Source organism: Tauraco erythrolophus, chromosome 8 (genome assembly GCF_009769465.1).
Source record: "Tauraco erythrolophus isolate bTauEry1 chromosome 8, bTauEry1.pri, whole genome shotgun sequence".
NCBI classification, from domain to species: domain Eukaryota; kingdom Metazoa; phylum Chordata; class Aves; order Musophagiformes; family Musophagidae; genus Tauraco; species Tauraco erythrolophus.
The window spans coordinates 26,770,264-26,794,574 of record NC_141472.1 but is presented as its reverse complement, the minus strand read 5'-3'; the positions used below and the strand labels follow the sequence as shown (position 1 = coordinate 26,794,574).

Sequence of the window (24,311 nt, the reverse complement as noted above, 5' to 3'; positions counted from 1 at the left end):
TTGAGATTAACTTGCAAAACAAGCTCAATTCAAGCCCTGTTGTCCTTAGTACAGACCCTGCCTGGCACCAGAGGAGGACAAGAGCTCTGGCTGTCCATGCCAGGACACGTGCCCTTCTCCTAGGGCCCTGCAGCCCCTCCGCTGGCCCATGTGCCATCTCCACAGCCCCAGTGAGAGGCCACGCTGGTGCCTGGCAGACCTATGTTTATTCTGTGGCCACAGTGCTGCGGCTGAGGGTCCTGTTGAAAAGGGGTCGGTCGAGGAAGACCAGGAAGGGGGTGGGGGGTGCCCCCTCCAGCTCCAGCACTGTGATGTTGTTGGGGCGGCCAACATGCAGCACTGAGCCAGGCACATAGAGGGTCTGCTGAGGCCCCTGGCAGGGCCAGTACCGGCCCAGGTTGAAGCCGTTTATCCATAGCTGGCCCTGGAACATAGAGATGGGACTGAGCTGTGCTCCTCTCTAACCTCACCCCTTCTCCCAGCTACGCGCTGCCTTACCTTGCTCCAACCTGGGAACTTCACGAAGGTGTCCCAGGCAATGCCAGGGGTCTGAAAGGTCCCAGTGTAGAAGGCTGGCCCTGCTCTGCTCCCACTGCTTGATTTCGGCAGGGCAGTGTGGGGCCAGCCCTGCTCGATGGTGGTGTCTATGGCCAGAGGGTAGATCAGCCAGTTGCTGAGTGGACTGGAGTCCAAAGAGAGGTTTCCCTGCAAGCCCTGAGATGGAGCAGAAGGGAAAATGAGGCAGCAGGGCCTGCTCTGGGCAGGAGAATGCTTGGCTTTCCCCAGGCGTCTTCCCCTCACAGCAGTGGAGGTGGGGTGGGACCCCCTCAGAGGGGCTGCACTGCCCTGGCTGCCGTGGCAGCATGAGTGGGAGAGAGGGGTGCCAACCTCACAGCTTTAGCCTGGTCCCAGTGGCTTTGCCAGGATCAGTGGAGGGGATGGTGTGAGATAAACCAGAGTGGGGCTGGGGGTGGCCCTGCTGTGGCTGAGGTCTGTCATGGGTGGCAGGATAGGGGATGGTTGGCCATGTGGGTGCCCAAGCCACCCCCTCTGGAGCCCCAGGGCCCTCTCCCCTCACCTTAAAATCACTGATGTTGGCCCCAAAGCTGATCCTGCCCATGTTCTCCAGGAGTATGTCCAGCGTGTCCCCTGCCTTGCCCATCACATGCAGTGTTGTCTGCCCGTCCCGCTCCAGCGTCCCGTGATACTCCTGCAACGGCAGGGTCAGTGCTGCTGCCCTATGCCCGGATCCCACTGCCCCAGTCAGTGCCAACAGCCTGGCAATGTTGCATCCTGCTGCCTGCTCTCCCAGAACCAGCCCAGGACTGCCCTCTGCCCCCAGAGGGGAGAAGTTCAGGCCAGAGGTCTACCTCAGAAGGTCTCAGTGGGGCTCTCAGCAACCCCGCTGTCCCCGAAACCCTGCAATGGCACTGCCCTGCTCCCGTCAGGTCCCACAGGTCTCCTGAGCAGTGGACCAAGGACGGGTGTGCTCCCGCAGCCTCACCTGCCGCAGCATCACGTAGCCGCGGTCACAAACGCTGTGGGGAGGAGCGCTCAGCATGGCTGGGTCCGGGACATCCCGGGGCAGCTGTGTGCGGTACACCACGAAGCCATGGGCCTGCAGGACACAGCAGAGTGGCATAGAAAGGGAAATGGGGGTGGACTCGAGCCCTGCTCCTCCACCCCAGAGACAGGGCAGGGCAGACAAGCCTAGGAGTGTCTCACACTGCACCCAGCCCCTCACCTGCTTTATAGCCTCAAAGGTGAGGGGGAACTGACTCTGGATGGGCCCGGAGGGGCACAGCACATCTAAGACATCCAGTAGGTCAGCATACTGCAAACAGAGGGACGGGCACCAGGCAGCTGGGCAGTGCCAGGGAGCCAGGCAGTGCCAGGCAGGGGTAGCACAGCCCTCAGGGCAGGCACTCACCTTCTGCAGGGCCACCCAGCCATAGGCATACTTGGGGGTGGCGGGAGGCATCGGACCGACTGGCAGGGGCTGGAACTGAACAGCAAACAGTTAACTGCCTCCCAGGGCGAGCAGGGAGATGTCCCCTGCCCTGCCAGGTCCCTCTGTGTCCCCTTCCCTGGCACAGGCAGCAGTGCCCAGTGCTGTCCCCTCCTCCTGCCAGGCTCAGCACCTTGCTGATGACCGTGCGGATGGCAAACAGCTTCTCGGTGGGGTCTCCTGCCTCCGAGAGAGGGGCGTCATAGTCATAGCTGGTGGTCACTGGTTTGTACTGGTCTTTGAAGTCAGCACCTAGCCAGGAAAGTGATGGGGGCTGGAGGAAGCAGCTCTGGCAGAGCCCAGAGCATGGGACTCAGCCCCAGGCTGGCTGCAAGACAACTGGGGAGGCCATGACCCAGAACTGGGAGTCCCTGGCTGGGGACAAAAGGAGTCTCCAGGGTGGGACAAGATTGTGTTGAAGGGCCCTTGGGTATGTGTCAGCCTGTCCCATGGGACAGAATGGGAGCCTGGAGCACGCTCCTTGGGATGGCCAAGGAAAGTCCCCTCCCAGCCCTGCAGTATGCCCTCCCTCCCCAGGGCAGGGTCCTACTCACCGCTCCAGTAGGCAAAGTTGGTCCCCCCATGGAACATGTACCTACAGGACACCACAGAGAGCCCTGTCATCCCCCCCCAGAACTGCCCCCTCCCTGATGCAGCCACACTCCCAGCCCTGCCTGCCTCCCCTGCTCAAGCCCTGCGGGACGAAAGCGAGCAGCGATGCCTGCTGTGATGCTGGCAGAGGGGAGGGCATCGCCCTCCCTGGCTGTGCCCCCCGCCAGCTGGCTACTTGCATGTTGACGTTGGCTCCCAGCTGCAGCATGTCCTCCAGTCCCCGGGCCACCCGTGCTGAGGTGATGCTGGCATGTGCCTCCCCCCAGTAGTCCAGCCAGCCCGTGTAGTACTCAGAGTTCACCTGGGGGAGCGAGGGACTGTCACCTGCCCAGCCCTTGGGGTCCTGGCACCCCCTGTCAGCCACATCCCCCTGCTCTCCTGCAGCCTGGCTCTGGCACCCTCTTTGCTTCAATCCACCCTGACCCTCTGTTTCCCCAAAGCCATCACAGGTCATTGCTCCCCACGACAAGCTCACCAGGGGCCCCTTCGGCTCCACCCAGCGCTGGGCACCAAAGGCCTCTGTCACATTGGAGCCTGTGGAGGTGGTGGGAGGAAGGTTGGAGCAGGATGCAGCTGGGACCCCCATCCCCTCTCCTCCTCCTCCTCCCCCATAGGGGTACCTGGCCCAAAGTCGACGGTGGCGTAGAGCCCCTGCAGCGTGCCGCAGCGCAGCTCCTCCACCCGCATGCCATCAGTGGTGAAGAGCAGCACCTCATTCCCCAGCAGTGCCCGGAAGGAGCGCAGCAGGTGCCGCAGGTACTCGTAGTCGCAGGCGTAGTAGCTCCCGTATTCGTTCTCCACCTGTGAGCAGGGCAGGGGCTGGCACCCACCGTGCACATGGCAGGGCTACAGCCAGGTCTTGCCGCGCACCGGGACAAGCACCCAGCTCCCTGCTTCCCTCTCGACATCATTAGATGTTGTGACAGTCCACAGGTGCGTCCCAAGACTGACCTTCCAGCCCCACTATGACGCCCAGCTCTGCCAGTGTCCCTCAAACCACAACTGGGGTGGTGGCAAGTACCTCAGAGTCCCAGCCCTTGGATTTAAACTCAGGTCCAGAAGTTGAGAGGGATTTATCTGAGAGCTGTGCTGGAGGAGAGCATGGTCTCGGGCGTACAGGTGGCTTTTTTGGACACATACAAAGATGACATAGAGCAGGGCAGGGGGCTGGGTCCCACAGCACCCTACCTGCACGCTGATGATGTTCCCCCCATGCTGATACAGGCGTGGCTTGATCTTGGGCAGCAGGACATGGAGCCAGGAGTCCACGGCTGCCAGGTAGGCTGGGGAGACAGAGCACAGCTCAGCCTGGCTGCAGTGTCCACCCAGCCCACCCACAACCAGCAGTGCTAGGAGGAGGATGGAGCAGATGGGGCTGGGCTGAGCACGATGGGGAAGCAGAGGTGGAGGATGAACTTGGAGGCTCTCAAAAGATGGAGCGGAGGATAGGAAAGACCGTGCACGTGGGGCTGGCAGGTGTGAGGAGAGAGACTGGCATGCTGGGACTGGCACCAGGCTGTAAGGACATGGTGGCCAGAGCCCCGTGCCAAGGCTCACCAGGGTCAGAGGAGCGAAGGACAATGTCTGGTTTCCACAGCAGCCAGGCAGGCAGGCCACCCTGGAGAAACACACACAGCAGAGAGGGAGGCAGAGAAACTGCTCAGCAGCCCAGGTGGGCACACAGCCGAAACCTGGCCAGCGCAAGGCAAACGCTCAGTGCCAGAGCGGCGAGTGCCCCGCAAGGCAGCAGCCTGGGCATGGCTGGAATGGCACTGGGGTCAGCATGCCAGCCAGAAGTGCCAACCCCACTGTACCCTTCCCAGGCCACCTGCCACCCCTCTGTGCCAGGCTGGGGCTCACCATCTCCCACTCCGCACAGATGTAGGGCCCCGGCCGCAGGATCACCAGAAGCCCCAGCTCAGCGGTCAGGTCCAGGAAGGCTTCCACGTCCCGGTCCCCAGCAAAGTCATAAACCCCTGGCAGCGGCTCATGGTAGTTCCAGGGCACGTAGCTGGGGCGAGAGGGAAATCGGCATGTGGGGGCTAAGGGCACTCTGGTAGAACATGGAACCATCCCACAGGCTGGTCCCTCTCCTCCTGGGAACTGGCCTCCAGCCTGGGCTGGGGCTGGCAACCAGGGCTGCACTGGGACTAGCCCAGGCTCATGCTTGTGTCTGATAGGGGGGCGTTGGGGGTCCCCACTCGCTGCCATCAGACAACGCCCTTGCCTCTGTCCCTGCTCTGGGGACCTCAGAGCCCCTGAGGGGCCACCACGGCTGTGGGCTGTGTGCCATTAGGGCTGCCCCCGTCGCTTACACCTGCACGGCGCTGAGCCCGCTCATGTACATCTTGAGAAGCCGGTCCCTCCAGGCGGGGCGTGGGACGCGGGCATAGTGGATGCTGCCCGAAATGTAGCGGAAAGGGGCACCATCCTTGCGGAAGCAGTCCTCCTCATAATCCAGCTGGAAGGAGCGTGCCAGGGGGGAGGCCTGTGGGAGAGGAGCCGTGCTAGGGGGCTGCAGACCCTCCCCATGCACAGCCGCCCCCTCCCACACTCCCTGGGACAGGGACTGATGTGGGCTGGTTCCTGGGGGGACCCTCCCCATCCTCGGTGTAGGGATGAGGGAGAGAAGGAGGGACAAGCAAGGCAGCCATTTGCATCGCCCGATAGCTCCCCCCTCGCTAGTCAAACACCCTGTGGCTGAGCTGGTGGCGTTTTGGGGAACGGGTGCTGCTGGGAACGGGTGCTGGGACGGCAGGCAAGGAGCCGGGAGCACAAGCAGGACACGAGCTGCAGGAGAAGGGAGCCATAGCAGGAAGAGCAGGGACATGGGGGAGGAGAGCAAGGCAGATCCCGCAGCCATCCCACCGGCTCCTTCGCAGCTCAGCCCTGCGCCCTTCTCCCAGACCTCCCACCCGTGTTTGCCTAACCTGCATGTGCAGGAGCCTCGCTGCCAGCACCAGGGCGAGAACCAGCAGCCCCATCCGGGCTGGGCGCTCGGCAGGCCCGGGATGGGGGACAAAGAGGGACGTGGACACCATCGCCGCCACCATCACATGATCCTTCTCCGCCAGTGCCAGACGCTTCCTCCAGGTCCCAAGTGCAGGCAGATGGAACAGCAGCGCTGCCGGGAAGGAGTGTGGGATGGGGGGGTGAGTGGCTCTGGCCCCCCGTGCCTGGGCAAGCTGTGCATCGCCCCCCGCAAGGCCCACCCAGCATGGGATGTGGGCACCCCACCACTGCCCAAGCCAGCTCCAGCCGGTGGATACATCCCCGGTATCCCCCAGGGAGGTGAGTGACACACGCGGAGAGACAAGGAGCCTCATAAAAGTGTCACCATCAGACAAAACGCCTTCGAGAGAGCTCAGCCCACTTGTTTTATCAGAGAGGTGATGATAGGACCCTCGGATGTCACTCGGGGCGGGTGGGGATGGACACGACGGCTGCTGCCGTGAGGGAAAGGAAAACGTCCTCGGACCGAGGGCTGGAGCCTGGCGACAGAGCCGGTGATAGGGGCGATGAGGACGTGCCGCAGGGCAGGGCGAGGTGGTGATGCCCTCGGGGACGAGCCCTGCTGGGGTGGCCTCGCCACCCCTGTCCCCTGCTCCGCCGACCTGCCTGCTCGGGCGAGGAGCTTAGCTCACCGGGGCCAGCTCCGGGGAGCGGCGGGGCTGCCGCCGCCACGGCCACCGCTCGCCGCCGGGAACACCGCGTTCCACCGCGCTCACAACGCGCGGCGAGCCCAGCGCTCCGCGCCACCCGCGCCCCGCTCCCCTCCACCCGCAGCCCGCCCGCTCCGCCAGCGGGAGGGGCCCGCGGGACCGGGAAGTTTGCAGCGCCCCGCCCGCTGGGTGACGCGGCGGGTGACGCAATCGGTGACGCGCGGCGGCGGGCGATGACGTGAGCGGGCGATGGGGCAGGCGCTGTGCGTCTGCTCCCGCGGCACCGTCAGCCTGGGGGGCGTGCGGTACCTCCTGCTCCACCGCCTGGCAGAGGGGTCCGCAACGGGGCTGGGCACGGCGGGGGCTCGGCGTGGGAGTCCGCGGGCACGGGAGGGTGCTTGGGCACGGGGGTGCTTGTGCGTGGCGGGGGGGGGCTCGGGCATGGAGGATGTTTGTGCATGAAGGGGGTGCTCGGGCATGGGGGGATGCCCCGACACGGGGGATGCTCGGGCATGGCGGGGTGCTTGGGCATAACTGGCGCTTGCGCATGGGGGGGATGCTTGAGCATGGGGATGCTTAGGCATGGGGGGACGCTCTGGCATTAGGGGAATGCTCGAGCATGGAGGTGATGGTCAGGCATTGAGGGGAATGCTCAGGCATAGGGGATGCTCGGGCACGGGGGGATGCTGAGGCAGGGGGTGTGCATGGGTCTGTGGGGCAGGCTCAGGCTTGGTGGGGAGACGCTTGAGGACAAGGGATGTTTGGGCATGGAGGAGGGTTGTCTTGCTGGGTGACAGGGGTCAGTGATGCCCAAGAGTAGGTGCTTGGACCCATGGGACTGGGGTGATTGGGCCAGTGGGGTTGTTCATGCAGAGGGGGGATGTTTTGGGTGCCTGGCAGGTATCCCCAAGGTGAGGGGAATGGGCATGCCTGGGAGATTCCCATGGAGAGGGGTGCAGGCACCCACTGCCCTCTGTCCCCCCTCCCCTGGGTGCTCACAGTTGAGGCTGGGCACGAGGCCCCGACGTGGGCACCACAGCGGTGTGACACCCAGCCCATGCTGCGCTTGGCTCCTTGCAGAGGCTTCAGCTATGTGGATCTGGTGGAGGGGCAGCGGGACGGGCGCTTCTATGCCCTCAAGCGCATCCTGTGCCACGACAAGGAGGACCGCCAGGCCGCCCTGCATGAGGTGAAGATGCACGGCCTCTTCGACCACCCCAACATCCTGCGCCTGGTGGCCCACTGCATGGTGGAGAAGGATGCCAAGCACGAAGCTTGGCTCCTCCTGCCCTACATGAAGGTGAGGGGGTCTTCCCTGGCCAACCCCACTCCCTTGCCACTGGGAGCGGCTGTGATAACTGTCTGCTTGTGTTTGCCAGGGGGGAACCCTCTGGAGCGAGGTGGAAGCACTGCGAAAGAAAGGGACCTTTATGCCAGAGCAGCGGATCCTCCTCATCCTCCATGGCATCTGCCGTGGGCTGCAAGCTATGCACAGCAAGGGCTATGCACACAGGTGGGGAACCAGCATCCCCAGCTCTGGGGGTGGGGGGGTGACTGGAAGGGGGCCCAGCAGGCACTCAAGTGACATCCATCCCTGTAGGGACCTCAAGCCCACCAACGTGCTGCTGGATGAAGATGACCAGCCCGTGCTGATGGACCTGGGCTCCATGAATCAAGCTCGCATCGAAGTCAACAGCTCTCAGAAGGCGATGGCCGTGCAGGTGGGTGCCATGGGGTGTCACTCCACAAGCCCATCCCTGTCCTGAGCCCTCCATCCCTGCTTTCACCCTCCTTTCTGCAGGACTGGGCTGCCCAGCGTTGCACCATCTCCTACCGTGCCCCCGAGCTCTTCACAGTGCCCAGCCAGTGTGTCATAGATGAGCGCACAGATATCTGGGTAAGGACCTGGCCCCCCCTGCCCCTGTCCCACCGCCATGGGGCTGCCCTGACCCCTCCACGCTCCAGTCCTTAGGCTGTGTGCTGTACTGCATGATGTTTGGAGAGGGCCCCTACGACGCCATCTTCCAGAAGGGCGACAGCGTGGCTCTAGCAGTGCAGAACCCTATCGCCGTGCCCCCCACAACCAGGTGAGGGGCTGGGGAGGGCAACCCTGCTCCCAGGCAGCCCCCTGCACAGTGCGCCATGCAGACTTCCCCCTTGTCTTTCCTCCAGGTACTCGGCTGCCTTGCAGCGCCTGCTCTCCTCCATGATGACGCTGAACCCCCAGGAGCGACCCAGCATAAATGAAGTCCTCCATCAGCTGGAGGGGCTGCAGCCGGCACCCGCGGGCCAGGACACCACGCAGATCTGAGCTCGTCGCACCCCACATCGGTGATGTGCCCCGAGAATGAGCCAGGGGAAAAGCAGCTGACCTCATCCCTGCTCCCCTGCGGAGCTGTTGCGGAGGAGATTGCTGCACTTGGGGGAGAACTGCTGCTCTGTGCTGGAGGTGTGTTGGATTTGGAGTGGTCTGTGCTCTGGGTGCTGCTGCCTGGGGCTTGGTCTGTGACCCAGGGCTGTAGATGTGTGACCTGCTGCTAAACACGGGGGCCCTTGCTGGCCACTGCCTCCCCTGGGGGCTTGCAGAGGAGGATGCTGTGGGACCCTCTTGGGTGACGGCAGCCACAGCTCTGCGCCCCAGGAGAGTTGCTCCTGTCTGGAGCAGAGCTGCGGTTCGGGTCCCGATGTTGTTCTGGAGTGAGGTGGGAGGTCCCGGCGCCCGCTCCGCCGCTGCTCTCGGCACCAACATTGCCTTGTGTTTGGAGTAAAAGATGTTCTTGCGGAAGCATGGATGTGTCCCTGTCTGTGGGGAGGGAGTCCCGCTGGGGCACGGGGAGAACAGGGCGTGCTGTCTGGGTCAAGCAGCCAAGCGTTGCCGGAGGGGAAGGGCAGTGGAGGACAGCCCTGGCAGGACGACACGGCCGGAGCATTAGCAGTAAGCAGAGAAAGTTAATCCCTGGCCCCAGCACGCTCCTGATGGGAGTTAACACTCAAAACTGTGCAGCTGGAACCAGGCGCCGATGTTCAGAGCCTCTGGGGCTGGGCGGTGTGGGAAGGGGCTCAGCACAGTGCAGGCAGGCAGGCAGAGGTACAGGCAGAACTCCCTGTGGCTGCCCAAGGAGAAGGAGGTGGGTGCCCAGGCTGGGAAGCTGCCAGAGATTGGGAGACAGGGACAGCAGCCCTGCTCCGGGGGGGGTGAGCAGTGCCTGGGCACAGCACAACCGCCCTCGGCTGGAGGGGCTCACTGGGACACGCAGCAGTTGGGCTGACTGTGGAGGGGGGATGGAAAAAGAGATGCAGACAAGCGGTTTCACAGGGAGCGTTCCCCTCCTTTAATCCTCTCACCACAACACAGCAGAAAAGCAGCTGCGGGGGTTGCCGCCACGCTGGATGCCTTTGCGGGGTGCACACGTTGCACTGCAGAGCCGGGCATGCACCGTGTCCAGGCTATGGCCATAGGGACAGGGGTGCCAGGCTGCTCCCACTGCTTTAACCAATCTCCTTAGAGGCAAGCTCACCTACCCTCTGGCTGCACGTGGGGAGAAGTCCCAGCAGCTGCGTTTTTTTCCTGCTCAGGCTAGATCTGCTTCCCTGGGCTCCAGGATACAATGCAGGGCCATAGAGCACAGGGCCATATACCACAGGAGGAAGCGGTACCCACCCTGGCTGGAGCAGCGAAAAGGGTGGGATGTGTGCCATGGCCCCGAGGAGGGACCAAGGGGCTCTTACCTGCTCAAGGAGTAAGCTGGAGCTGAGGCAGAGCGATGGGAGGAAGCACAGCAGCACCAGCAGCAGAGCTGGAGCACTCACCACACGCCTGACCGGGCAAGAAACCGATACAGCTGGGGGTCAGCAGGAGACATGGAGGCTCTGAAATGGTTTATTGCAAAGGGTTTCTGCAGGTAACATGGGGAAGGAGCACGGTCCTTTTTGGCAGGGGCTTCTCTACTCCTCGCCCTCCTCTTCGTCCTCGTAGGAGTCCAGGCCCACCTCCTCGTAATCCTTCTCCAGAGCGGCCATGTCTTCCCGCGCCTCGGAGAACTCCCCTTCCTCCATGCCCTCACCCACGTACCAGTGCACGAAGGCTCGCTTGGCGTACATCAGGTCGAACTTGTGGTCCAGGCGAGCCCAGGCCTCGGCGATGGCCGTGGTGTTGCTCAGCATGCAGACGGCGCGCTGCACCTTGGCCAGATCCCCTCCTGGCACCACTGTGGGCGGCTGGTAGTTGATGCCCACCTTGAAGCCTGTGGGGCACCAGTCCACAAACTGGATGCTGCGCTTGGTCTTGATGGTGGCGATGGCGGCATTGACGTCCTTGGGCACCACATCCCCGCGGTACAGCAGGCAGCAGGCCATGTACTTGCCGTGGCGAGGGTCGCATTTCACCATCTGGTTGGCCGGCTCAAAGCAGGAGTTGGTGATCTCGGCCACAGACAGCTGCTCGTGGTAGGCCTTCTCTGCAGAGATGACGGGGGCGTAGGTGGCGAGAGGGAAGTGGATGCGAGGATAGGGCACCAGATTGGTCTGGAACTCAGTCAGGTCGACGTTCAAGGCCCCGTCGAACCGCAGTGACGCCGTGATGGATGAAACAATCTGGCTGATGAGACGGTTGAGGTTGGTGTAGGTGGGGCGCTCGATGTCCAGGTTCCTGCGGCAGATGTCGTAGATAGCCTCGTTGTCCACCATAAAGGCGCAGTCCGAATGCTCCAGAGTGGTGTGTGTGGTGAGGATGGAGTTGTAGGGCTCCACCACAGCAGTGGAGACCTGTGGTGCAGGGTAGATGGAGAACTCCAGCTTAGACTTCTTCCCGTAGTCAACGGAGAGTCTCTCCATCAACAGGGAGGTGAATCCAGAGCCAGTTCCTCCTCCAAAGCTGTGAAACACGAGGAAGCCCTGGAGTCCTGTGCACTGGTCAGCCTGCAGAGAGAGACACGTGACATTGCTCTGAGATGGATTTCCTTGTGAACATCTGAATGGTCGGAGGTCTTCCAGGACCTGGTCCATCCCTGCCATGGAGAGCCCTCCCAGTACACAGCAGGGCTTGCAGTGTGCTCTGATTCTCAGGCAGGATGCTGGAGCCCAGCTCAGGAGGGAGATGTCTCCCCTCAGTGGTCACCTACCAGCTTCCGGATCCTGTCCAGCACTTGGTCGATGATCTCTTTGCCAATGGTGTAGTGCCCGCGGGCGTAGTTGTTGGCAGCATCCTCCTTGCCAGTGATCAGCTGCTCGGGGTGGAAGAGCTGGCGGTAGATTCCAGCCCGAACTTCATCTAGGAGAGAGACAGGGAGGGTTGAGCCTGGTGCAGGCTGCAGGTTTGAGCCAGCCGCCAAGCACCCTTCCCTCACCCTCCTTCCAGATCCGTCTGCTGGGGACACGGCCAAAGGCCCACATGTCAGCAGGGCCACCACGGGCATCAGGTTTCTCTAGCAGAGGAGGTGAGTGCCACCTCTGTGCGCAGGAGCTGAGCTTCTCCCACCCATCCGGAGCTGCCTGTCCACAGCGTGCGGTGGCACAGTGAAAGCTGCCGTGCCGGTTGGGCTGGTTTCTCTCCATGCACATGTGGTAGCAGAGACTACCAGCACCGCTGCCACTTCAGGAACAAAAGCTGGTGCTCAGGCTTGTGGCTTCTGCTGGGGAAAGGAGGGCCCTCGGGTTGAACCCAGTGCAGGATACTGCTGGCAGACCACAAACACCGGCCGCTCGCTACATTGCTGCACCCCAGGCCACACACACTTCAGCACTCACCGATCACGGTGGGTTCCAGGTCCACAAAGATGGCCCGCGGGACGTGCTTCCCAGCCCCGGTCTCACAGAAGAAGGTGGTGAAGGAGTCGTCCCCTCCGCCAATAGTTTTGTCACTGGGCATCTGCCCGTCGGGCTGGATGCCATGCTCCAGGCAGTACAGCTCCCAGCAGGTGTTGCCCATCTGGACGCCGGCCTGGCCGACATGGACGGAGATGCACTCGCGCTGGGGAGGGGGAGACAGGGTCAGACCCTGGCACAGCTCTGTCCAGGCTGCCCCACGGAAGGCTCTGCCTGCTGCCAGTGCCCTGTGGCCACTGGCACGGGACCTGCCCTGGCCAGCAGCCCCAGGGAGCACATCTTCCTTTGGGTGACCTCCTGCATGCCTTGAGGGTCCTCACACAGCTGTCATTGCCCTCAGCCATGCACTGGCATCGTGCAGGATCAGGAGCCGGCCCTGGCGTCCCTCCCACTCAGCCCATGCTGGGATGTACCAGCCCCGTGGACTCTGGCCGGGCTGTCCTCCAGCAGCGTGGGGAGCAGAGCCTGGCCCAGCTCCCCTGCCTCAGCCACCATGCCAGGCTCCCTGCCAGCCTCAGCACTTTCCCCACACCATGGCAGCCCAGTGGGGTCCTGAGCTGACACAAGCTCCTGCGGTGAGGGGCCTTCGGGATGCCGGTGCAGTGGGGGGCAGCCAGGGGAGGGCTGGCGGTGAAGCCCAGCACTCTCTGAAGCAGCATAGAGACTTCCCGGGTTATGCAGCCCCAACCCTTTGTGGCAAAACCCGTGTGGGCAGAAGTGCTGGGGAGCGGGATTTGAGCTGGAGATGTGTCTCCTGCGCTCTCATCCTGCAGGTAGAATCACAGAATCATAGAATGGTTAGGGTTGGAAGGGACCTTAAAGGTCATCTAGTTCCAACCCCCCTGCCATGGGCAGGGAAACCCTCCACTACCCCAGGTTGCCCAAAGCCTCATCCAACCTAGCCTTGAACACTTCCAGGGATGGGGCATCCACAACTTCTCTGGGCAACCTGTTCCACTGCCTCACCACTCTCAGAGTGAAAAATTTCTTTCTTATATCTAACCTAAATCTGCCCTCTTTCAGTTTAAATCCATTGCCTCTTGTCCTGGTACCTGTCAGGTACTGGCCTGCTCTGCCACCCCTGGCATCCGTCCTCCCCTAGCCCCAGCATCCTCGGTTGCCTATCCCTGGCGTCCCTCATCCGCTGCCTCTAGCATCCCTGCCCCCCCGGGCACAACACCACAACTCAGCCTGGGGGTCCAGGGGCTCTTTGCTCCTGCCTTCTCCGATCGTGCATCACTCAGCCACGATGGGGACCGTGCCCCTGTCCAGTGCCAGGGAGGGCACAAGGACTCCTGCCACCTCCGGGAGGGCCGGGGCAGCCTCAACCCGGCAGAGGGAAGGGCTGCCCGGGGCAGGGTCGCCGGCAGAGCCTGGTCAGTGCCACGGCGGGCGGAGCGCTGCCCCGCACCTCCTGGCACGGCCCCGTCCCCCTCCCGAGCCGCTAAATATAGCCCCGGCCCCCGGCGAGGGCAGCGGCGATTGCCCGGTTTGGACAGCGGCCCCGGCCGGCTCCGCCGCTGCCAGACCTCCGCCGGCAGGGACGGACGGGAGAGACAGGACCCCCATGCCCGCCCCCCGCCGCCAGCCCCGCCGGTGCGGCCGCTGCCGCGGGAGAAGCCCCACCGAGCGTCCAGCTCCGGATCCCGGTGCCCGGCTGGCGCCTTCCCCCGCCCCGGCAGCTGTCCCCGTCCGTCCGCGGCCACCGTTCCGCACCGGAGGGGTCACCCCCCGCTCCATCCCAGGCGCACCCCTGCTTTGGCGGCGGGGGCGCCCAGGCGCCCCGGGACCGGTGGCGGTGGGGAGGGGGCGGGCAGAAGTGGCGAGAGGGCACGGCTGCCCCCGGGCAGGGGCCGGTGAGGCAGCCCAAGGTCACGGCGGGGAAGGAGCGAGCGCGTCACGGCGGCTCCGCCGTGTCCGGTGCTCCAGGGGGGGCTGCTGGACGCCCTCCCCGGCGCAGTGCCCGGTGCCGTGCCCGGTGCCCCGGTGCCGTGCCCTGTGCCCCGCCGCCCGGCCACGCACTCACCATGCTGCGGCTGCGGGTCCGGGCTCTCCCGGCAGCTCGGTGCGGCGGGGCTCGGCGCGAAGCTGCGGCTGCTGCAATCCCCTCCGCAGCGCCCTCTTATAGGTGGGAGGGGCTTATTGCCGTCACACCCCCTTCATTTGGGTATATTTGCATGCGGGGCGGGAGTACCCACTTCAGGGGCAGGGGGAGCCTGCCAGCGTACCTCCCGGCTGCGGAGGAACCCCGAGGTGCAGGAGCCGGGGCTGCCCTGCCGGGAGGGAAGCAAGGGGCGTTCAGCCAGGCTGCGGGCACTAGGTCTGGGCTCCGGCTCTCAGGGGGTGCTCAGCCACCAGGACGGGGGGCTGGATCAGGTACAGCAGCCCCTACCCTACCCTGCTCTGCCACCAGCTCTCCCCTCACTGCAGATCGCCTGAGACCACCCGGGCCTCTAGAGGAGGAGAAACATGTTAGAGATCCGCATCAGGCTCTGGGAATGCGAGTGCCCCCAAACCTCCCTTTGCCATCAGTGCTTCGGGAACGCCTGGCCAGGGGCTGCCCTTCCCTCCCGGTGGGGACACTGCACCTCCAGTGACACTGCAGATCAGCATGACAAGTCTGGGCTGGGGGGCTGGTCCAGCTGTAAAAAAAAGGTCATCACAATCTGTTTGCTGTTAATTACTTGTGGCTGCACCCAGAGAAGCAGGTCCGGTTTTGAGTCCTGACTAGCACAGCCCACTCGCCCCGGGTGGACCCCCAGCTGGGGAGAAAGTGGAGCCCAGCGCTCCGGCCTTGCACGCTGCGAGCGGCGAGGAGAAGGCTCTGTCCTTGCTGCCAGGGCATGGGCTCACACAGCTCTGCCTGCCCATGGTGGTGAGGGCTCTGCTACCCAGGAGCGTGCCAGGACAAACTGCTATGTCCCCCCCTGCAGCAGAGTCCAAATCAGAGACGCAGGATAATCTTCAAGAAAAAAAGGAACGGGACACAATTCCAACTCCTACATGCTTCTGGCACAGGGAGACATGGGGAGAAGGTGTCTCTGCAGCGGGACCAGTGCAGTACCCGGTGTGAGGGGCAGCAACTCCTGCCCTGGTGCAGTAGCAGGCACCGCTCCGTCTGAGCCCAAGGCTCCGGTCACGGGCGCAGGGAGCAGTGCCAGGAGCCCTGCGCAGTGGGACGAGTGCCTGGCCACGCTCCAGGAGCTGGTGCAGCCCAGTGCTGGCTCACACTTTCCCCTCCAGCTGAGATGAGTGCATGCTGGGAGGGGAAGGGCAGGGGAGGACAGCCTCTGTGGGTCAATATAGCTGGAGCATTAGTGGTAAGCAGGGAAAATTAATCTCTGGACTCAGCGTGATGGATAATGGGTAACAGAAATCTCCCATTTGCAGCTGGAGCCAGGAGCTGATGTTTGGAATCCTGACTGCTACGTGCTGAGCAGGGCAGGGAGAGGGCTTAGCATGCAGCCAACAGAGAACGTGAGCTGAGGCAGCAGTGTGGGGCCGTGTGTCCCACGGGATGGCACATCCAGGCCCCAGGGAGTGGGCAGAGGTGCTTCCAGACAGTGGATCCCATGCCCACACGTGCTGGGAGGAAGCACAGCCGCACCAGCAGCAGAGCTGGAGCACTCACCACACGCCTGACCGGGCAAGAAACCGATACAGCTGGGGGGTCAGCAGGAGACATGGAGGCTCTGAAATGGTTTATTGCAAAGGGTTTCTGCAGGTAACACGGGGAAGGAGCACGGTCCTTTTTGGCAGGGGCTTCTCTACTCCTCGCCCTCCTCTTCGTCCTCGTAGGAGTCCAGGCCCACCTCCTCGTAATCCTTCTCCAGAGCGGCCATGTCTTCCCGCGCCTCGGAGAACTCCCCTTCCTCCATGCCCTCACCCACGTACCAGTGCACGAAGGCTCGCTTGGCGTACATCAGGTCGAACTTGTGGTCCAGGCGAGCCCAGGCCTCGGCGATGGCCGTGGTGTTGCTCAGCATGCAGACGGCGCGCTGCACCTTGGCCAGATCCCCTCCTGGCACCACCGTGGGCGGCTGGTAGTTGATGCCCACCTTGAAGCCTGTGGGGCACCAGTCCACAAACTGGATGCTGCGCTTGGTCTTGATGGTGGCGATGGCGGCATTGACGTCCTTGGGCACCACATCCCCGCGGTACAGCAGGCAGCAGGCCATGTACTTGCCGTGGCGAGGGTCGCATTTCACCATCTGGTTGGCTGGCTCAAAGCAGGAGTTGGTGATCTCGGCCACAGACAGCTGCTCGTGATAAGCTCTCTCAGCTGAAACCACAGGAGCATAGGTGGCGAGAGGGAAGTGGATGCGAGGATAGGGCACCAGATTGGTCTGGAACTCAGTCAGATCGACGTTCAAAGCCCCGTCGAACCGCAGTGATGCCGTGATGGATGAAACAACCTGGCTGATAAGTCTGTTCAAGTTGGTGTAGGTGGGGCGCTCGATGTCCAGGTTCCTGCGGCAGATGTCGTAGATAGCCTCGTTGTCCACCATGAAAGCACAGTCTGAATGCTCTAAGGTGCTGTGTGTGGTGAGGATGGAGTTGTAGGGCTCCACCACGGCGGTGGAGACCTGTGGTGCAGGGTAGATGGAGAACTCCAGCTTAGACTTCTTCCCGTAGTCAACGGAGAGTCTCTCCATCAACAGGGAGGTGAATCCAGAGCCAGTCCCTCCTCCAAAGCTGCGGAACACGAGGAAGCCCTGGAGTCCTGTGCACTGGTCAGCCTGCAGAGAGAGCCAAATGAAATTCCTCCAGCAATTGACTTTGCTGGAGAGATGTTTCAAACTTTTGCTTGGGCAGCTGCAGATCCCTCCCAGGGCACATTGGGGCTCAGCCCATGCTCCCACCTCCAGCAGGATGCTGGAGCCCAGCTCAGGGGCACACATTCCCCTCAGTGGTCACCTACCAGCTTCCGGATTCTGTCCAGCACTTGGTCGATGATCTCTTTGCCAATGGTGTAGTGCCCGCGGGCGTAGTTGTTGGCAGCATCTTCCTTGCCGGTGATCATCTGTTCAGGGTGGAAGAGCTGGCGGTAGACTCCTCCTCGAACCTCATCTGGGAGAGGTTAGCACAATGTCGGTGATTTTCTAAATGGCCCTGGAGAAAGATGGCAGGAGCCACCCTAGAGACTCTCCACAGTGGGTTACTCCCAGAGATAGTGACCACCACCACTGCCCAACTGAGGTGCACTCACCGATCACGGTGGGTTCCAAGTCCACAAAGATGGCCCGCGGGACGTGCTTCCCAGCCCCGGTCTCACAGAAGAAGGTGGTGAAGGAGTCGTCCCCTCCGCCAATAGTTTTGTCACTGGGCATCTGCCCGTCGGGCTGGATGCCATGCTCCAGGCAGTACAGCTCCCAGCAGGTGTTGCCCATCTGGACGCCAGCCTGGCCGACATGGACGGAGATGCACTCGCGCTGGAGAGGGGGAGACAGGGTCAGACCCCAGCAGGGACGACAAATGCAGTCCCTGCAGGTGGTGCACAACTGAGTTTGAGCAGCCCAGGCCCTGGTCACCTTATGCAAGTCAAGCTGCCCTATAGCCTTGGTGCCTTGGGCCATCCCAGTCTGCTGTCCTCTCCCATATCTGCTCCTCCCATCAGTCCACTGCCCACCTCAGGGGTCTAGTGAGATGGAGACCCATCTGCTGGAGCCCACGACACCAGGCGAGCATGTTCCCTGGACTGCGTCCACCCACAGCCCTGGGAAGCACCCGGTCAGCACCTCTCCATTGCCTGAACACCCACAAGGCATAAGGGCTGGGGTCCCGCAGCATCTGGCGTGGCCCCTGTTGCTGTTCCAACAACGGGGGCTGTGGGCTGAGATGGTAGAGCATCACCTGGGTGCTGGGAGCCGAGGAGGTGACAGCTCTGGGGATGGGTGCCCAGCAAGGGGGGGATTTGCGGCAGTGAACGGTTGCCACGCTCTGAGGCTCAGCTTCCCTAAATTAGCTCTGGAGGAGGAGGAAGTGTTAGCTGCACTTTTTAACTATACTGAAGGGCTGGAGTGGGGGGTCCCCTAGCTCAGGGCTTCAAAGGCAGCCTCAGGTCCCTCAGGGGAAGCCAGGCTGAGGTGGGCTCTGCCGCTTCTCTCCCTCCAGGAGAGGCACCCCAGAACCTACAGTCCCTTCAACAAGAACCAAAACGTTTACTGCCTCAGCCCTGCTGTTGCCAAGGACTCAGATGCGTCATCAGGCACAACCAAGGCAGAGGAGCATCCAAACCAGATTTCCAGAGCCATCGGTGCCCTGCTGTGAGTCAGCTGGCAGGCAGCCGGTGGAACCAGACATTTTGCGCTCAGGAGCAACTGCCACCCAAGGAAGTTGCAAAAGTCACAGCAAGTCCTGGCTCTGTGGGCACATCTAGGGCACTTTCAGTGCTGCGTTTCAGAGGCAGCAGTGACAGTGAAAGATGACAGAAAAATAAGCCCTTGATACCCATGGAGAGAGGCAGAAGCCACCTCCCCACCTTTCCCAAAGCTGCAAGGAGCAGCAAAACGACACGTCCCTCATCCCTCCCAGCAGGTCCATAAGGGTTTTGTAATGCAAGGAGCCAACAGGGAATCCTGAGGAAGCTCCGGGATCCTCAACGGAAGGTCACAGCAAGGACTGACACAGCTGCAGGCACCTCTGGGTGGCCACAAGAAAGAAGAGACAAGAAAGGACTCCTCCCTGCCCAAGGACCTTGTGAATCAGAGCCGGGGGTGGAGGGTTGTGCTGATCACCGTACTTCAATCCTGCCAACATGCAGCAGCCAGGATGGGCTTTGTGGGACCCAGGGGTGACAGCAGGCTGGGCAGAGCCTCACAGCACCGGGGACACAGCACCGCTGGTCACCAGCTGGCAGACTCTGCCTTCTTCATGGCAAGGTCTGGCTCAGGAAGGGCACGGCCCTGCGGGGCAGCAGGCAAGGTGCCCTGGCACCCTGGGGCTGGGCTGATCTCCGGAGCAACCCCCCCAGCCAGAGATGTAACCACGGGAGATGGGCAGGAACCGTGGCTATTAAAAGCCAGAGAGGAAGGAGAGGTGGCAGGATCAGCACAAACGCCGGTCTCTGCACACGGTGGGGTTTGGCTGGGGGCTTCCTCGCCTCGGACGTGTCAGACGGGTGCGAGACGGTGCTCAAAGGTGGGAGGCTGCCGAGTGCAGGGGAGGGAGCAGCTCAGAAAAGGCTGAAACGAGGCAGAGGCAGGGCCAGCACACCCGGCACTGCTCCCGCACCTCTGGGCTCTCAGGGGACAGCCCCCCGCCCCCTCCCCCGCCCCGGGAAGCTGTGGGGATCGCAGCCTGCCCCGGGGAGGGTCTCGCCGGGGTTCCCCCCACTCCTGGGAGCACCCGCGGGACCGGAGGGAGGGGGCAGCCCGGGGCCGGCACTCACCATGATGCCGACGCCGCCGCACGACCTGCCTCTCCCCGGGCTGCCGCAGCTCCGCACGGCCGGGACGGCCGCTCCGCCGCCGCCTTATACCGGGGGCGGCACCGGCGCTCCGGAGCGGACCGCCCCACCCGAGACGGTTCCGGGCGTTTGCATAAATTTGCGTGCATTGCGCATGTTTGCATACATTTGCATAGATGCGGCTGTGCTGCCCGGCAGCCGGCTGGATGCATTGGAGGGACCGCCGAGGAGCAGCACCCCCCGGACCCCCCGCTCCCTGCCTCGCAGGGGGCACGGGAGACCCGGGGGTGCCCTCGAGGGAAGGGCAGGGGGCCATAAGGGCAGGTCTTTCCATGCTTGCCGGTCTTGGCAGAGGAGCTTCTCCTGAGGGGCAGAGATGGCACTTTTCTTGCTGGGTATCCTGCTGATGTGAGGCACCATCCAGGCATTAACTGGGACAGACTTCGGGAGCTGAGGAAGGAAAGTCAACAGAGAACCCTGCTCAGGTCTTCCGTCCTGATGGGTGGAGGTGCTGAAGTGACCCTCGGGTGAGTTCTGATGCTGGGTCTCTGCCAGCCATCCAAGGCCCCTGAGATACACCCGGGAGAATTTCTGGAGAAAACACAGGTGGAGGAAACACTTCAGAGACAAGCACAAGCTTTCTCAGTCTCTTTGCAGATCAGTGAGGAAAACCCAGGAAAACTCTGTCCTGTCCTTTGCTACAAGCCCCCCGAGGACAGGTGTGTCCCCGATCTGTGCCTGAACGCCCTGCCTGCCAATGGCCGCCTCCTTCTCCAGCCCCACTCTGCTTTACCTCCGCGATTTTGATCTGATTTCACAAAGCTTTACGAAATGACTGATGAGGGGATGGGGAGACCTTGGACCACCTCGAAGGGGGTTTATTTGATTCTCTTTGTGGTGGCTTTGCTGATATCTGGTTTTGCTACAATACATAACGTGCCCATCCTTTCCTTCCCCCTCCAAAATGCTCACCACATCCATCCGCCATGCAGAATCAGCCCTGCCTCTATCTGAACACTCCGACTTAATGAGTATTTATTGAAAGGCGCTGTCATCTCTCAGCTTGCTCTGAAGGTTGAAAGCTGGACCTAAATTATCCACCTACAATGGTCTTTCTTTGTTCCTGAGTCACCTGGAAGGTGTCACCTTCACTGATGAAGACGTGTAAAGTGACTGAAAGCAGCGGGACTGCTTCAAACCTGTGCCAGTGTCTAAGCAACGCATTTTGAGACCTGCAGACTCTGAACCAAACGATCAGAGTGGGTTTAATCAAGATGATGGGAAAAGGTTTTTTTCTGCAGATGTGCTCCAGTTTGGGAGTGCTGCTGAACCTGGACAGGATACTGTAGTGTCTAGATAACTCTGGAAATGCCTAAACTTCTCCCTGTGGTATAAACGTCCTTTCAGTGACTGCAGAGATCACTAGATAACACAGACCATGCTGATGCAGACAGCCCATGAGAGTGAGAGAGTAATTGGTAGCACTGAGGCATCAAAATTTGAGCCCCAGAAGTTAATTGGTGTGAAAAGGAGTGATGAGATCATCTTTCCCCATGAAGATCTTTGCCAAGGTGCTCACTGAAATGCTTTCTGGATGCCAAGGTGTCACTTTTGATTGTGTGTCTCCTAGCACCCTCCTTACTTCCACGGTGCCAATTAATTCCAGGGCGTTTACAGAACGAACACTTTGCAGTGGTGGTTGGAAGCACAAGCCTTTCAGGCAGCTGCACAAGGCTGGTGTGCTTCACTCAACTTCAGAAGATTTTTATGACAATCTGGTGGCACCTTGGGGTGTAAAATGATGCGATACTTCTCCAAGAGATGCCTGGTTCTGTTTATATACCATTCTGGTAGAGAGTTGAGGGTGAAATGTCCCTGCTCCATCATTGCTGCAAATGCATGCTCACAGCGAAAATAACCATTCCAACGCTGTTATGTTGAATGAGCAGAGCAGTGATGACTGACAAGAGAGCCATGAGTCACTCGGAGATACGCATCTCCATGTACCTCTGATCTGAAAAGCCCCAACAGATGTCTAAGCTTTTTTGAAATGCTTAAGAACAGCTGGCTAAATCTGGGGAGCACCAATGGGCTGCATCTCATCAGCGCCTAACTGCTCAGCAGCTTGCCAGATGCTGGTAGCAGCAGCCTGCAAGCACACAAAAGAGTCTGAGCTCAACCTGGCTGGAAAAAGATTTGTGCTGAGACGACCCCTCTCTCACAGAGATGTTACTCACGTGTCTAAGAAGACCTTGCAAACGTTTTCAGATCACATCAGAAATCACAGGGTTGCAAGAATTGCTCAGGAAACATTTTCATCATTGCTCAGAACAAAGTTGGACCCTGCAGCAGCACCCAGAGAGGTACAAAAAGCTAGCAAGGCAAATTTCAGGCTAGTGATCAAAATTCAACCATCTCTGATGGAAGAATAGAAAAATAGATTGAAGATACCCGAGGGGCAGAGCCCTGCACACTGCAGGGTAGATCCCTGCTTGTCACTGCCCATGGAGCCCAGGAAATCAGCCAGCTCTTGGGCATCCTTACGTAAGGAGGGGGAGGCAGCACAATGTATTGCAGGTGTGCAATGCCTCCATAAAGGGCAGACGTTTGCAGTAAAAAGCTCTTCATTACAAGTTATTATGAAAGTTTGTTGTTTTTTTTTCTAGTGTCCGATACACTTCTCACCAGAGGAGAGGTGTTGCTGCTGGTACAGGAACCACTGTCAGCACTTACCCAAACGAAGCCTCTCAGACAGCTGTCTTCCAGAAGTATGCTGAAGTCTACCACGCCTAAAAGCACTCAGAGCTGAAACTGGGGAGGAGATGACCCGTTTAGAGTCCAGCCCAGTACACCCCATTCACACCCAGGTTCCCTGCTCTCTTCACTGCAGAAAGCCCAAACTATTGTTCCCACTTTTCAGACCTCAGCTCCACCCAGGATGTTCCAGTGGAGCAAACAACATCACAGGGCCCTTTGGGGACACGGCTGCCTTGGGAAGGTAGAAGAGACCACAGCTGTGCTGTGGGTTTGCAGAGGAAGCCCAGTGCCCTCCACTTTAAACCTCGCTTAGTGGGGCACAAGGCAAGCACCAGGTGATGAGGGGTGCTTCAGGAACAGGGCTCCTGTCCACGTCTTTCACCTCAGCCGGGAGCTTCCCAAAGAGGTTGCATTCTTTCCTGTCCTGCTTACCCCTCACTCCATCCTTGTACAGTTGCTCTGCCCATAATCCTCTTAGCAGCATGGTTGAACGGGGAGGTGGAGGAGCCAGGATATGTCTCCAGCCCACTAGTGCCCTGTGCAGTTTGCTCTCCAGTAATGGCTGCTCTGGGTGATATGACAGCACCCTGAGCCCAGGAGCAACCAGACAGGGGGGAGCTCCTTCAGCTCAACAGCTCCCTGAGCGATGTATGACCAAGCACTACCTCCTTCTCGGCCAAGGACTCAGGAAACAAACTCAGCTGCTGGGCTGGTAAGCCCAGAGATCTAGCCATGCTCTGCTGCAGGACGAGTCATGATGATGACGTTGTCAAAGCAGAAAGGCAACTCTGCCTTAACACGGGCCAGACAACATTGCCTGGTGAAACTACTGAGTGTTGAAAGTATTGGGCTTGACTGCACCTCGCAGATGTTGTGGGTTCAAGAAAGTCCCATGTGATGCTAACTGCTCCAGCAGCATCCCATTGTGCAGAGTCCCTAAAGCACAGCTTTCTCCTGATGATGGCCCAGCATTGTGTGTCTGATTGCCACTGCAGTTCCAGCATGACAGCATTTGGGACATACTTTGCCACCCTGAAATGTTTTAGCACAGCATGGAGATGGGCAGAAAATCCTTTCTTTGCCATACCTTAAGATATGCATGCCTTTTTAAGGTCAGAAAGAGCCCTCTGAGCACCTCATCCTTTGGAGCAGATGGAGATGATCCAGGGATGAGCAACAAGAGTGACTGGAAGGCTAGACACCAAGCTTGAAAAGTGGGGACTACCTAGAAGACTAAACCAAAACTCAATAAAGGCCTTAAAACAAATTTAAGGCAGATGAAGATGGGAAGGGGATTGACTCTTCTGCATGTCCAGGCCAAGAAGACGCAAGTTTGAGACTTGCTAGCAGTGATGGTAGCCAAGCATGATTGTCTCTGAGTCAAGGAATCTTCATCAGTGGACATCGTCAATAACCCAAGTATGGCATTTGCTCTGAAGACCTGCTGGGATGCAAAGCACGATAGGGGATCTGACAGAAGTTCTGGCTGCTGGAGCTGAGCAACAGCAGCGTAATTGCTGGTTCAGATAAAATGAAGTCAATTGTGCAACGCCTGCTACATTGCCCAGAGCGTGGGCTTCATTATAGGAACAATAAAGCTAATTCCAGATCTCACTACAGTCCTAAGCCCTGAATCACCCGGCAGTGGCAAGAGCGGGGAGGCACTCCCAGGGACGCCGGCAGCCCCGCACGCATGCTGAGCCCCAACCTGCAAGGCCAAAAGAGACCAGCAGACGAGTTGGGACTAGCTCTTTTTTGGGCGCAGCAGCCCTGGGTGAGCAGCCTCCCGGGCTCATAGTCAGCCTCCCCGGCTGCCAGTGTCACCCCGCCTTTCTTCATGTCCTGGGAAAGGCAGCTACACACCCACAGGAGCAAAATAAAACCACAGCTGGCTAATTGCAGTGACTTCATGTCAGGGCTCTGAGCATGCCTGGTGTGAACAAGCTGCCTCCAGGCAGGTGATGGAGGGCCTGAGCCTGCTGAGGTGTCCCTGTGTGCCCAGGGTACACCGGCGTGCAGCACTAGTGGGCTGCGTGGAGGG

General features: G+C 60.8%; 4 protein-coding genes across 6 annotated transcripts; 1 reads left to right on the top strand and 3 right to left on the bottom strand.

Moving 5' to 3' along the window:
* Positions 1-205: 205 nt before the first annotated feature.
* Positions 206-5,664, bottom strand: GLB1L (galactosidase beta 1 like). The gene is made up of 16 exons (XM_086615783.1): positions 5,551-5,664; positions 4,936-5,108; positions 4,481-4,631; positions 4,178-4,238; positions 3,809-3,903; positions 3,241-3,421; positions 3,096-3,154; positions 2,800-2,921; positions 2,563-2,603; positions 2,142-2,260; positions 1,931-2,005; positions 1,745-1,834; positions 1,505-1,618; positions 1,079-1,210; positions 499-714; positions 206-424 (listed from the first exon to the last, which is right to left on the bottom strand). Exons 1-16 carry the CDS (start codon positions 5,659-5,661, stop codon positions 206-208), a joined length of 1,959 nt encoding a protein of 652 aa, XP_086471909.1. The 5' UTR covers positions 5,662-5,664.
* Positions 5,665-6,531: 867 nt separating this feature from the next.
* Positions 6,532-9,067, top strand: STK16 (serine/threonine kinase 16). Of its 3 annotated transcripts, XM_086615673.1 has the most exons (7): positions 6,532-6,617; positions 7,363-7,582; positions 7,662-7,795; positions 7,883-8,003; positions 8,084-8,179; positions 8,248-8,369; positions 8,455-9,067. In XM_086615673.1, the coding sequence occupies exons 1-7, from the start codon at positions 6,532-6,534 to the stop codon at positions 8,591-8,593; spliced, it is 918 nt and encodes a 305-aa protein (XP_086471799.1). In that variant the 3' UTR covers positions 8,594-9,067. The 3 variants fall into 3 exon arrangements, with proteins under 3 accessions (XP_086471799.1, XP_086471800.1, XP_086471801.1); XM_086615674.1 differs by lacking the exon at positions 8,084-8,179; XM_086615675.1 differs by lacking the exons at positions 7,363-7,582; positions 7,662-7,795.
* Positions 9,068-10,227: 1,160 nt separating this feature from the next.
* Positions 10,228-12,247, bottom strand: LOC147528371 (tubulin alpha-5 chain). Its single transcript, XM_086616185.1, has 3 exons — positions 12,028-12,247; positions 11,403-11,551; positions 10,228-11,199 (listed from the first exon to the last, which is right to left on the bottom strand). Exons 1-3 carry the CDS (start codon positions 12,206-12,208, stop codon positions 10,228-10,230), a joined length of 1,302 nt encoding a protein of 433 aa, XP_086472311.1. The 5' UTR covers positions 12,209-12,247.
* A 3,625-nt stretch (positions 12,248-15,872) lies between these two features.
* LOC147528370 (tubulin alpha-5 chain-like) lies at positions 15,873-17,495 on the bottom strand. The gene is made up of 3 exons (XM_086615230.1): positions 17,315-17,495; positions 17,027-17,175; positions 15,873-16,844 (listed from the first exon to the last, which is right to left on the bottom strand). Exons 1-3 carry the CDS (start codon positions 17,493-17,495, stop codon positions 15,873-15,875), a joined length of 1,302 nt encoding a protein of 433 aa, XP_086471356.1.
* Between the last annotated feature and the right edge of the window lie 6,816 nt (positions 17,496-24,311).

Coding starts and splice junctions, on each gene's coding strand:
- GLB1L (XM_086615783.1), bottom strand. CDS start 5,661: ATGGTGTCCACGTCCCTCTTTGTCCCCCATCCCGGGCCTGCCGAGCGC. Junction 1,835..1,930: donor GCTGGGTGGCCCTGCAGAAG/GTGAGTGCCTGC, acceptor CTCTGTTTGCAG/TATGCTGACCTACTGGATGT. Junction 425..498: donor AGTTCCCAGGTTGGAGCAAG/GTAAGGCAGCGC, acceptor TCTATGTTCCAG/GGCCAGCTATGGATAAACGG.
- LOC147528370 (XM_086615230.1), bottom strand. CDS start 17,495: ATGGGCAACACCTGCTGGGAGCTGTACTGCCTGGAGCATGGCATCCAG. Junction 17,176..17,314: donor CTTGGAACCCACCGTGATCG/GTGAGTGCACCT, acceptor AACCTCTCCCAG/ATGAGGTTCGAGGAGGAGTC. Junction 16,845..17,026: donor TGGACAGAATCCGGAAGCTG/GTAGGTGACCAC, acceptor CTCTCTCTGCAG/GCTGACCAGTGCACAGGACT.
- LOC147528371 (XM_086616185.1), bottom strand. CDS start 12,208: ATGGGCAACACCTGCTGGGAGCTGTACTGCCTGGAGCATGGCATCCAG. Junction 11,552..12,027: donor CCTGGAACCCACCGTGATCG/GTGAGTGCTGAA, acceptor TCTCTCTCCTAG/ATGAAGTTCGGGCTGGAATC. Junction 11,200..11,402: donor TGGACAGGATCCGGAAGCTG/GTAGGTGACCAC, acceptor CTCTCTCTGCAG/GCTGACCAGTGCACAGGACT.
- STK16 (XM_086615673.1), top strand. CDS start 6,532: ATGGGGCAGGCGCTGTGCGTCTGCTCCCGCGGCACCGTCAGCCTGGGG. Junction 7,796..7,882: donor AGCAAGGGCTATGCACACAG/GTGGGGAACCAG, acceptor CCATCCCTGTAG/GGACCTCAAGCCCACCAACG. Junction 8,004..8,083: donor AGAAGGCGATGGCCGTGCAG/GTGGGTGCCATG, acceptor TCCTTTCTGCAG/GACTGGGCTGCCCAGCGTTG.